Raw genomic sequence first — 12,941 nt, forward strand, 5'->3', positions numbered from 1 at the left:
TTGGAGAATTTTGGATTTAGAGGTTTGAGGCTTGGATTGGGTTTGCGGCTGAACGCAAGAGTCGAGCGGCTGGTCCAAGCCGGGAGGTTCCAAATATCAAGTTTTGTTTACTGAAGTGCAACGCATGTATGGTGATGTAAAATTGGTGAACGACAAAGAAAAGCAAAAAAAAAAAAAAGAATAAAAACACTTTCAAGTTGTTTTGAAAAATGAGGGTAATTTTGAAAACTGATTACTTTTATAAAAACTGAAAACGAAATCTATTATCAAATATGTTTTCAGTCTTTTTTTTTTTTTGGTAAAAGGATGAGGGCAGCGCCCCTAACAAAAAAGGTGAAAATAAAAACTGACCACTGAACACTAAAACTTAACTACACTAATTAGCTAACGGATCCAATTTGACAAGTTAAAATAAGTTGCCAGGTCTAGTTGGTGTTCATTACTTTAATTTTTTCCAAACAGAAACGAAGAATTCAGAGGAACAATGTTTCCCGGGTTGCCCGATCTCCAGTTAACTCAGCTGAAAGAGAGAATTTGAATGTATAAAATCCAGAGATCACTTGCAGTAATCTTAGCCAATGGATTGATTGAAGGACCCTCCTCTGGGTCAGTTTGTCCTGATACTTGATAGAGTTCTTCAATGGAAGCCATAGCTTCTGTAGCAGACAAATTTCAAGGGTTGAAGAAATAATCATGGGCGTGCTCAATCTTCAGCTCGCCGACATCGGGTATGTCAAAATTTGATCCTTTTTATTTATTGAATATCTTTTGGTTCCCACTGTCATATGCATTTTCATTTGTATGAATTCGTATTTATTTTTGCCCTGTTTTTGCTTCAAAAGAAGAACAGCATTTAGTAACTAACCTAAATTACCCAATTAAGCTGCGGAAACGCATATAATGATCAAATACTTAATCAACCCCACTTTTTTTTAATAGAAAAAAAGCTAACCACTCTGTAATTCATTCAACCAGTAAAAGATTATGACTTTCGTAATGGACTTCGACTAAGAACTAGATGAGTGCTTGACTTCATCAATATATTGAGAAGGAGTTCCCAAGGTAGCAAAATCTGCTAACCAAATACATGAGGAGAAGTTATTCCAGTACTTAGTTTACCCTTAGTGTCATTGATCCTGTTCAACGGGCGGTGAGGGTGTTGCTTATTTTTCCCTTTCTTATCTGAGAACGCGATATGGTCTGCTTAAACTCTTCCTCATCATGCTGATATACAAGACGGAGCCCACACTTTTGCACACTATAGGCTTCATGATCGCTTGCAATTGAAGCCTCTAGTACACCGCATTCATTCAACTGATCCGAAAACCACGCTCGTGGTATATAGGATACCCAAACGAATCCTCCGAGATGCAACCATAGGAATTCTTCGTTTGTGGTGCAGTAGTCATGCAAAGATTCTAGACTGTCTCTATCTGATTCCAAATTACATATAAGGTGGTGAGAAATTGCTGGAATATCCAAATTGTCAATGTCGACAGTTGGATGCTCCAGGACTGAAAAGTATGCACATACAGCTAATCCTATCCAATTGCTGTCCAAGTTTAGATTATGTGGTAGCAAGATTGTTGCTGAGGAGTCATTGCTTTGATGGCCGAACCACTCTAGAGTTATGCTTGAAGGGAAACATGAGTTATATATGGAGTGATGATCGAAGTCCTGTAAAAGAGAGACAAGGTGTCAAGGTGTTATATATATATGTGTGTGTGTGTGTGTGTGTGTGTGTGTGTGTGTGTGTGTGCATGAGTTATATATGGAGTGACGATCAAAGTCCTGTAAAAGAGAGACGAGGTGTCAAGGTGTTATATATATATATGCGTGTGCGTGTCTGTTTGGAGAGAGAGAGAGAGAGAGAGAGAGAGAGAGAGAGAGAGCAAGTCATACCCATTTCTCATCACTTGGCCTTCCTAATCTTTCAACATGAGGTTTCACGATATAGCTGCTAGGCCTACTAGATGATCCTGCATCACCCGTGGGGCATTGCATATTTTTTCCTTTCTTATCTGACAACGACGTCATATAGTGCAATATGGTCTGCTTAATCTCTTCCTCGTCATGCTGATATACAAGACGTAGCCCACACTCGTGCACAGTAAATGCTTCATGATCGCTTGCAAATGAAGCCTCCAGGACATCACATTCATTCAACTGATCTGAAAACCACACTCGTGGTACATAGGATACCCAAATGAATCCTCCAAAAGGCAACCATTGGAATTCTTCGTTGGTGGTACAATAGTCATGGAGAGGTTCTATTGTACCTCTGTCTGACTCCAAGTGACATATTAGGTGGTGAGAAATTTCTGGATTCAAATTGTCTAGGTCGGCAGTTGGGTTCTCCACGATTGAAAAGGATGCGCATAAAGCCAATCCTATCCAATTCGTGGCACTATATAAATGTGGTGGTAGTGGGACTCTTATCGAAGAGCCACTGCTTTGATCCCCAAACCACTCCAGAGTGATGCTTGAAGGGAAACAAGAATTATACATCAAGTGACAACCAAAGTTCTGTAGGGGAGAGACAAGGTGTCAGATATATATTTAGATATATAAATAGAGAGAGAGAGAGAGAGAGAGAGAGAGAGAGAGAGAATCATACCCATTTCTTATCATTGGGCTTCTCTGATCTTTCAAGATGGGGATTTACAACATTGCTCCCAGTTATACTAGATGATCCTGCCTCGCAGTTCTGGTATTGCTTATCTTTTCCTTGATTAATATCAGACAGGGAGGTCATGCAGTGCATTATGGTCTCCTTAATCCCTTCCTCATCTTCCAGATATATAAGACGAAGCCCACACCTATGCACACCCAAGCTTCCACGATCGCTTCCAATTGAAGCCTCCAGGTGGCCTTGTTCTTTCAACTGATCTGAAAACCAGCATCGTGGTATATAGGACAGCCAAATGAATCCTCCCATACGATACAACCACTCGAATTCTTGACTGTTGGTGCAATAGCCATGGAGGGATTCCAGACAACTTTCATCAGTTTCCAATAGACATGTAAGGTTGTGAGAAATTTCAGGATTCAAATTGTCAAGGTCAGTAGTTGAGTGGTCAAGGACTGAAAAGTATGCACATAAAGCCAGTCCTATCCAGTTGGTGTCTTCACATAGATTTGATGGTAGAGGGATTTTTACAGAGGGGCCACTGCTTTGATGCCCGAACCACTCTACAATCTCATTTGGAGGGAAACAAGAATTATATTTCAAGTCACGTTCAAAGTCCTGCAAAATATATGAAAGACATCAGGATCCACACAGAGAGAGAGAGAGAGAGAAAGAGCAAAGGCTCAAATTAAATCTTTACTAGGAGCTGATTCTGATCTGAGCTCATTTTGTTGGTAGGATAAAAGGCATTGCCAAAGTACTGTAGTGGATGAATTGGTGTTGTTTTTCTTTCATGTTGGGAGTACTCATTATAAGGTTCTGGACGGAAATCTATAGGCATGAAAGGAAGACAAACTTCGCTGACAGAGCTGTGCTCGCTGGATTTGGCTGCTTCAACCAGATTCGTTAGCATACTTGTAGCTCCCAAACTAATTCCCTTATATTTCCTGGTTTCTGTAAAATCACCAGTTCCGTAGTAAGCAGGCCGATCATTGGTGCAATGGGCGATTGTTTGGATCAACGCTTTCAAATCTTGCTTGTATACAAGACGCATCCCACACATTTCAACCTGCACACCTGGAGTTCTACATCCAAATAAAGCCTGAATGAAATGACAGCGATTCAGACGTTCCGGAAAGCGTACTCGTGGTATATGAATAATGAGGAGTCGATGTGAGCCTACAGTGTCATCCCAGAGGGATACTAACCCTAAGCGATGCATCAATTGCTCATGGCCCACAGCCTCAATAGGTGTATACAAGTGACACTCATATAAATTGCTGGAACGTGGAAGACCTGGAGGCAGAGCGTAGACAACGTAGAGAGAAAGTCCTGCCCATTTCTCATCGTTGTGCAGATTTGGAGTAAGACGTAAGTTTACTGTGCATGCAGATGTACTGCTTTGTTCACTAAACCACAGTAATCTTTCTCGTAGACAAAAAATAAAACCATAATCATAGAGTTTCGGAAGGCCTTGCTGCAATCCCTACACAAAGATATATATGGTAACTCATGATATCAGTAATTCAGTCATCATTATTTTTGTGTGTTTGAGAGAGAGAGAGAGAGAGAGAGAGTACCTCAAATAGTTTTTCAAGCAATGACTCCACGTTTCTTCTCAATTGACCTACAATCCGGGTTGAAGTAGTAGTTTCTTGTTCCTGTACTTCTTGTTCAGTTTGAACCCCGCTTGTCGACGGAATACTTCTCATACCATCTTCTTCTTGTTCAGGCTGATAGCCTTGATAGCAGTAACTATAGTGTTTATTCAATTTCCGGACGAATTTGGGCACATCTTCCAAGTATATGAGACTCGCCCCACACCCTGTAACCCTTGTCCCTGGGCTATCAGGTGTAATTGTAGCTTGGATCAAGCGTTTATTCGAACTTTCTGCAAGGTCACTCTGTGGTATAAAGCACCAATGTATAAATGGTCCAGCGAAATTGCAATCACGGTAATCAAGCGCAAGGAGACGTTCATGAGGATCTTCAGTTGTACAGAGTTCAATACGGTGATTGCGAGTGAATTTTAATCCCAATTCCTCATCAAATTCTGGTACATCTTCCAAACTATCATGCTTCCTGGCTGCTTCACAAATAAAGCACAGAGCAAGTTTTATCCATTTACTCTTACCATCCACATCATGAGGCAGCGGGATTGTTATGGTGGATTCAGTACTCCGACGGCTCAACCATGCTGGAATTTCATTTGATCGATAACCATATTCAAACCTTTCATCACGCTGAATGGCACCCTATAAAATAGAAGTAAAAGAAAGATAATATAAAAAAAGTTAATTAGAGAGAGAGAGAGAGAGAGAGAGAGAGAGAGAGAGAGAGAGGACCTCAAAGAATGTTTGATAGAATGGCCACAATAGATGTTTATCCGGTAACCAAAACGCCTGAGCTATGTCGTCATGTCTTTGGCGATTTAGAAAACTAAATCCAGCAGCAGCTGAAGGCCACACCGTTATTTTATTTGAATGTGCTCCCTGCAGGAGAGGACAATTGTGTACACTTACAGCTCTTATACTAAATGGAAGTCGTGGCAATGATTGAAGCTTGCTACAACCATCCAAAACAAGTTCTCCAAGCTGAGAAAGCTGAGAGATGCTTTCAGGTAATTGGCTTATAGCAGTCCCGCTAGCATATAGCTCCTGTAAACATTTTAAACTCCCCAAGTTCTCTGGTAACTCATTAAGATTCGAACATCCTGAGAGGTTGAGAATTTGAAGTGATGTCAAATTAGTACAAATGACATCTGGCAGAGTCAAAAGGTTCTTGCATTCTCTGAGATTGAGCAGAGTAAGGTCAGTCAAATGCTTGATTGATGTTGGTAGCTCTTGTATAGCTGTCCTGCTTGCATAGAGCTCCTGTAGACATTCTAAACTCCCTAAATTTTCTGGTAACTCATTAAGATTGGAACAACCTGAGACGTTCAGTATTTGAAGTGATGTCAAACTAGTACAAATGACGTCTGGCAGACTCGAAAGGTTCTTGCAGTCTCTAAGATTGAGCAGAGTAAGGCCAGTCAAATGCTTGATTGATGTTGGTAGCTGTTCTATTGCTGTCCCATCTAAATGAAGCTTCCTTAATTGTTTCATGTTCTCCCCAATCTCTGGAAGCTTTTTGAGTTTGGAACACCCCGAAAGAATGAAATTTGTGAGAGATCTCAAGTTGATATTGTCGGGAACCGCAGGCAAGCTTGTACAACCTTTAAGGATTAGCTGCTCAAGGTTTGGGACTTTGTCGAACTCAGGGGTCTTGATCAACTTTTGACAATCACTAAGGTTTAATACCGCCAGCTTTTCCAAGGGCTGTAAAGAAATTCATAAAAATAAAATAATAAAAACAAAAGTAGTATATAATTGTTAAACAAATTCATACCATAGGCTAAGGTTGAGTTAACTTGATAAACAAATTCAAACTAAGAAATGGACTGAATAAATAATCTTACTTTCTCAATGACCTCCCATAATTCCTCAATTTCACATTGAGTCAAGTTCAGTTCAACAAGTTTGTTGGGTTCGAAACTTGAAGGCAGACATTTTAAAGGACATTTGTGCCATTCCAGTAAGCTTAACTCATCTGAAAGATATTCAAGGCATCCAGAAAATTCTACATTGTAAATCTTCAACAATCTTAGATTGTCCATGTTTGAGAATGGATCTTTCTTCATGTGTACTTTGTCTGGCTGAGGCGAGCTTAGGAAAATACCTTGAACAGCATCTGTCCCCTAATAGCCATAGTAGAAAAATATTTATACCATAGACTATTAGCAACAAAAAACCAAAAATTCAAAATTCAAATAAAGTGGACATGTTATCTTGAAATTAAATAAACAACATTTTAATCTAAGTAAATGTGCAACATAGGCATTTGAAAGCACATTTGTTTCTCAAAACTCATTAAATATTAGTGATGATGAAGTCAAAATGCATTTATTAGGGAGTGCTGTATGATTCTTCTAAACTTCTCACCTTGTTTTTCTTCAGTACAGGAAGGGCATCTGTATGATGCCACAATCTGCTGCGTTCTCCTTCCTTTTTGGATTCTCCAAGAACAATTCCTCTGCCCATTTTCTGTAGTAAATCATGCATCCACAATCTTCCCCCTACAATACTAACTAAAGATTTCTCACAGAGGATGGTTATATTGATGCCTGGATAGTAGCCACAACTTTCAAATATCTTTTCTAGACGACATACATCCTCGCCTTTGAAGAAACATGCAGTGTCCAAAAACATGTCCTGCTGTTCTTGATTCTCTAATCCATCAAAACTTGCTTTAAGAACACCAATAATTTTCTTCTCACCAGAGTAGCCTTTATCTTTTAAAGACTTCAATTTGGTAGACCAATAATCTTCTTCTCTTTTCCATAATGAGTGACCGAAAACTTCAAGAGCCAATGGATGACCATCAATGTAATCTACAAATTCGTTAGACAACTTCTTAAAAGCATCCGTGGGATGGTCTGTTTTGAGGGCTTTCCGACAGAAGAGAAGAAGAGCTTGATCCGGAGTAAGTTTCTCAATTGTGTATATTTCTGGGTTATAATCTATCAACAACCTTTCATCTGTTGTGGTTACGATGATTCTGCTTCCCTTACCAAACCGATTGGATAAGCCTGCACCGTCGCTTCCACCTACAGCTTGTATTTGTTCTAATTCATCCACGTTGTCAAGAATTATAAGCACCTGTTTGTCACGCAATCTCTTACATATCACATCATCAACATCCTTTGTGGTTACTTTCTTATTCAGCAAGTGATCACAAAGTTGTTCTTTGATATGAAATAAGCTTTCTTTTTTAGATATCTCTCCAACCTTGGAAATGAAACTGATAGCATCGAATTGACTGCGAATTCTTTGAGAAAGAGCTTTTGCAACAGTACTCTTACCAATCCCTGGCATCCCACAAATCCCTATTACACGAACTTCTTCCGAATCCATACACAAACTCATTTTGGATTTAATTTCATTTACACGATCCATTCCAACAAAGTCCTTTAAATCATCATTTGGGAATGTTTTAATCAAAACACCAAAAATACGTTCAACTATCTTTTCAATCATATCTGTCTCGTATCTGCAAAAAGTTAGAGCATTCTGTTACGTATTTGGGTCAGTATACCTCATAATTAAAGACGAAAAAATGTAAAACTTGTCGTGTTTTCTAGTCAGACTATACTTGTAGTTAGATTTCCGGCCTCTCAACATGCACCCTTCTCATGTCATGTGGACTTCTCCTGTACTTTAATAAAATGGTGTATTCGGTTTTGATTTATATGGCCTATTATAGAGTTTTTCTTTGAGTGATACTCTTGTGGACTTTATACAATATTTGATCAATCTAGCTAGTTTGATCTCACGATCAAACACTCCCTAGACACAACTCTGATGACTAATGTAGTGCATAGGGTCCTTTATTAGTGAATCTCTACTAGGGTTAATATCACAAAACGTCCCTAAGGTGTATGAAACTATCAGATTGCATCATTAATGTTTTTTTGTGCCATTCGTGGTTCCCAATGTTAGTATGTGTGCTCACAAATAGTCCCTGTCGTTAGGTTCCATCAAAAACTCCGTTTGTTTGCTAACGTGGCATATATATATCACAAAACATCCATGAGGTTCACGCACCTATCACAAATAGTCTCTGCGATTTTTTTTTTATTTTTTCATTTAAAATTCATAAAATTTTGGTTTTCTTTTTTAAATTATTTAAAAATATATATTGTATTTTAAATACACGTGATAGTATATTATTGGAGATGTGGGCTCCATATATATGCCACATCAACAAACTAATGGAGTTTTTGAAAAAAAAAATTAAAATTCATAAAATTTAAAAATGAAAAAACTATTTATAGAAGGATTTTGACCTTGAGGGCCATTTATGAACCCTAAACCCTTGGTTTTTTCATTTTAAAATTTTATGGATTTTAAATTATTTAAAAAAAAAACTCCATTAGTTTGTTGATGTGGCAAATATGTGGAGCTCATATCGCCAATAATATAGTGTCATGTGTATTTAAGATACAATATATATTTTTAAATAATTTAAATTTCATAAAATTTAAAAAAGAAAACCAAAATTTTATGAATTTTAAATGAAAAAATCAAAAAAATTCATAGGGACCATTTGTGATAGGTGTGTGAAACTCATGAATATTTTGTGATATATATATATATATATATATATATATATATATATGCCACGTTAGCAAATTAACAGAGTTTTTAATGGAACCTAATGGCAGGGACCATTTGTGAGCACACATACTAACCTTGAGGACCATGAATGACAACAAAGAAAACAAAAAAACAAAAACAAAAACATTAAGGATAGCTCTAACAAGTAAAACCGATAATAATATGATTAGGAAAAAAGCTTAGACCATGATACTTGATAGATTTTTCCAGCCTTACCTAAAATTTGTCAGATCATACATATTAAAAGCACCAGCCTTACCTAAAATTTGTCAGATCAAATCCTTCGGCTTCGAGTTCGGCTATTGCAGTGAGAGAGTTCTTCCACCTTGCCACCTTTTCTGGCTCGCCTTCGAAATCTTTATCATGTTGAGCAAATGCCTTTTTAAAATGATCTCCAGTTTGTTCTCGTACTTCGGATGACGTCACGTTGTAGAACACGGGCAAAATCAATCTGGACTCATCGTTTGCTGCCAGTTCAACCATTTTCGCAAGTTCATCCAGACACCATGTGGAGGTCGCATAGTTTGTTGAAAGAATGATGACTGAAATTTTCGATTCTTCAATTGCTTTGAAGAGTTCCTTTGAAATGGGTTTTCCACTCTTCAGTTGTTCATCATCCCTGAAAGTGTGGATTCCGTTCCGAATCAAAGCCTTGTACAAATGGTCAGTAAAACCTTTTCTAGTGTCAAAACCTCGAAAACTGAGGAACACCTCATATTCCAGTGGACGGGTCGGAGGAGGAGGCAAAGCTGAGGAGGTTTGGGTGGTCATGGGATCAGCCATTGGAGTGACTAAATCAGTAACCAACCCGCTGTTATCTGGTAATGGAAGCTTTTGCAAGGTTCATAAAATTATTTGCAGAACCAAAACTAGCTTGGTAGCTGAGCTGACAGAGTGCAATATAAGACAATAAATACTCACAGCTCAACCTGATTAATTAGTCTATGTAGAATCCAAGATTAGTATTCTTTTAATTAAAAAGATTTGGAACTTTGTAGCCAAACAGCCAAAAGAGCAGCAGGCTTCAGTCATCTTATTTTAAGGGGTGGATTCCATTGCAGAAGGAAACTAAGGACTAAATTCCAGTTATGTACCCCAGTCCAGCCTCTAACTCTGAATTATCATATGATGACAACTAATTATTTATTTTTTTAAGTGAGCTCCTTTGATTTTCTCGTGTAAATACGATCTGTTACTCTTATTTTATGCCAACTTTTTCGATTTCTGGTGTAAAAAAAAATGGTGTGGAACCAGAGAGCAAACAAAAAAAAAATTATGAAAACTGATCGTGTGAAGTGTGAACGATGGACTTTCATTGACTACTTTCATGGACTTCCAGGTTCCAATGCCTTTTCTCAGTCAACAATGGATAGCATAATCATTGCCACTATTTATTAGAGAGAGATCTGAAAATGCTTATATTTTAAAGCAATTTCCCTCCAATTCCATATGGGAAGGATTTTATTGGAGGAAGATTTAACAATGGTAAGGTTTCTCAGACTTTGTTGGTATGTCCATAATTATTTCTTTCTCCAAATATTTGTGAAAAAGAATTCCTGATTCGTAAAACGATCATATAGTATATCCAGTTCATGGTTTCGACATCTAGAACCCTTTTATCTTTTTATCCAAGAGCATAGCTTGGGTGGTTATGATCCTGAAAATTAAGAGCATATTTTGCATTGTACCCGGATTGCGTTTAGGACGGAGGGAGGTGATTTTCGCACTCTCAAAAATACCTCACGCTCTCATCTTTCAATTTTATTTTTTTTAATCTTTGTAATATATTTATATTAGTTGAATTACCTAGTGTATCTCTAATGATTTTTTTTACTTTCCTCATGTGTTAGTAAACGTGGATGACTTACAGAGTGAAAGTGCATAAGCAACACTGATTGAAAAAAGGACTTTGTATGCGTGCAGCCTGCTACAGCAAATGCATTGAAATTGTTTCTGAATTGAACATCAAATTGGTTTCCGTAGTTGGCTTCATTGCTGATAAGATTTGGTGCCTTTCAACTTTCCTTCTTGTGTATATTTCTACATTTGTAAACCATTGTATTGTTGAGTTGACCTTTGCTGCCTGTTACCTTTCAACTTGTATTTATTTATTTTATTACTATGTAATCATTCCAGCAGAGAAATACATGTTGATAATTTTTCACATATAAAAGTACATCAGGGTGTTTTTCTAAAGTATTGAACTTGAAGGGTTTTTCTTTAAAAATACATCAGGGTGCCAGCAGAAAATGCACCAAGAACCACAGGCAAGTCTTGGAGTTTGACTTGGGTTCATTTTGCAAGCAAATGCATCTTTGGGAGCATTTTGAATCTCCCCAATATTGTCATTGAAAGTAGGTTGACCCCAAGTGCTGAGTCTCAGGCACCAAACCCTAATGCAATCCTTTCAAGGTGAGTAAATATAACATCATAATTATGACAGAACTCATAAAACATTAGAGTAAAACATTATGCGAGCTGGACTGAGATGAAACATTAGAGTAAATTTGGTCCTTAAACGACCTCATTTTTAAGTCCTTAGGTGATCGGGACTACATAAAAACAAATATGAGATTACAATATATTCAATATAATAGTTTTTGCTTCTAGCCAAAAATTGGGCCAGAGTGTCGTTGATTGCCTTCTCAAGCAAGTAGATGGCAAACTCCACACCTTCTACAACTTCACCAAATCCACCACCTTGAGACATTGGTACACTAATTTCTGTTTTAGGCCTCCCTCACTTAATTCAGAGAACATTTTTCTTTTTCTTTTTTTGATGACAAGAGAAGAGAACATTTTTCTTTTAATTTCAGAGAACCAATCCAAAACTGTCCCAGGCGAAGCATACTCATTTTACCCATTTGTACAACAAGAAAAACATAGTAGAATTGAACAGCAGAAAAAAGAAAAAACTTCCAGTACATAAACCAATTTATTTTTGCTCAAGAGTTATCTTCTACTTTTGATCCAGAGGAAAGCAGAAGCAAGAAAACCAATGAACTGAATCAGAATGGCACCCCAGTTCGAACCCGTTCGAACTAACCAAAAAGAATTAATTTAAGAAAAAAAAAAACAGAAAATGTTGGCCTTAAAAATTCAAGCCATCTATAATAATAACCTTCTTTAACAAGAAAAACAACCCCTGTGATAACCAAAATACAAAAACCCCAGATCTCAACTAGCTTTGTAGCCAAACAGCCAAAAGGGCAGGAGGCTTCAGTCATCTTATTTTAATTCTAGTTATATAATATATACCCCAGTCCAGCCTCTAACTCTGAATTATCATATGATGACAACTAATTATTTATTTTTTTAAGTGAGCTCCTTTGATTTTCTCGTGTAAATACGATCTGTTACTCTTATTTTATGCCAACTTTTTTGATTTCTGGTGTAAAAAAAAAATGGTGTGGAACCTGAGAGCAAACAAAAAAAATATGAAAACTGATCGTGTGAAGTGTGAACGATGGACTTTCATTGACTACTTTCACGGACTTCCTAAGGAGCAGGTGCAAAGGCTTTTATACAGTCAACAATGGATAGCGTAATCATTGCCACTACTTATTAGAGAGAGATCTGAAAATGCTTATATTTTAAAGCAATTTCCCTCCAATTCCATATGGGAAGGATTTTATTGGAGGAAGATTTAACAATGGCAAGGTTCCTCAGACTTTGTTGGTATGTATATAACGATCATATCTTTCTCCAAGCATTTGTGAAAATGAATTCCTGATTCGTAAAACGATCATATAGTATATCCAGTTCATGGTTTCGACATCTAGAAACTTGGGTGGTTAAGAGCATATTTTGCGTTGTACCTGGATTGCGTTTAGAATGGAGGGAGGTGATTTTTGCACTCTCGAAATAACTCATGCTCTAATCTTTCACCATATTATGATGATGCCCAAATTTTGGGCTCGATCGGAAATCAATAGGCTTAAGAAATTGGACAATTCAAGTTCAAAGGCAGTTCGTTCCGAATTGGAGTGGTTGGTGTATTGCATAGTTCTAGCGATTGGATTTCACTCAAAACTCTTCTTCTTTTTTATCTTTTTAATATATTTATATTAGTTGAATTTCTGAGTGTTTCTCTAATG

The 12,941-nt window shown here is 37.4% G+C and overlaps 1 protein-coding gene and 1 long non-coding RNA gene across 3 annotated transcripts; one reads left to right on the forward strand and one right to left on the reverse strand.

The window, feature by feature from the left end:
* The first annotated feature begins 332 nt into the window (after positions 1 to 332).
* LOC110771487 (uncharacterized) lies at positions 333 to 11,049 on the forward strand. 2 transcript variants are annotated; one of them, XR_015825619.1, is made up of 4 exons: positions 333 to 728; positions 6,625 to 7,150; positions 10,184 to 10,558; positions 10,695 to 11,049. It is a non-coding gene; the product is annotated as an uncharacterized LOC110771487 (long non-coding RNA). The 2 variants fall into 2 exon arrangements; XR_002528893.2 differs by lacking the exons at positions 10,184 to 10,558; positions 10,695 to 11,049 and having other exon boundaries at positions 6,625 to 7,441.
* LOC110771486 (disease resistance-like protein DSC1) lies at positions 943 to 9,685 on the reverse strand. Its single transcript, XM_088243966.1, has 9 exons — positions 9,104 to 9,685; positions 6,610 to 7,717; positions 6,087 to 6,365; positions 4,975 to 5,946; positions 4,210 to 4,884; positions 3,330 to 4,115; positions 2,618 to 3,247; positions 1,903 to 2,526; positions 943 to 1,677 (listed from the first exon to the last, which is right to left on the reverse strand). Exons 1-9 carry the CDS (start codon positions 9,625 to 9,627, stop codon positions 1,141 to 1,143), a joined length of 6,135 nt encoding a protein of 2,044 aa, XP_088100092.1. The 5' UTR covers positions 9,628 to 9,685; the 3' UTR covers positions 943 to 1,140.
* Positions 11,050 to 12,941: the final 1,892 nt, after the last annotated feature.

Source organism: Prunus avium, chromosome 7 (assembly GCF_965620075.1).
Source record: "Prunus avium chromosome 7, drPruAviu1.hap1.1, whole genome shotgun sequence".
NCBI lineage: Eukaryota > Viridiplantae > Streptophyta > Magnoliopsida > Rosales > Rosaceae > Prunus > Prunus avium.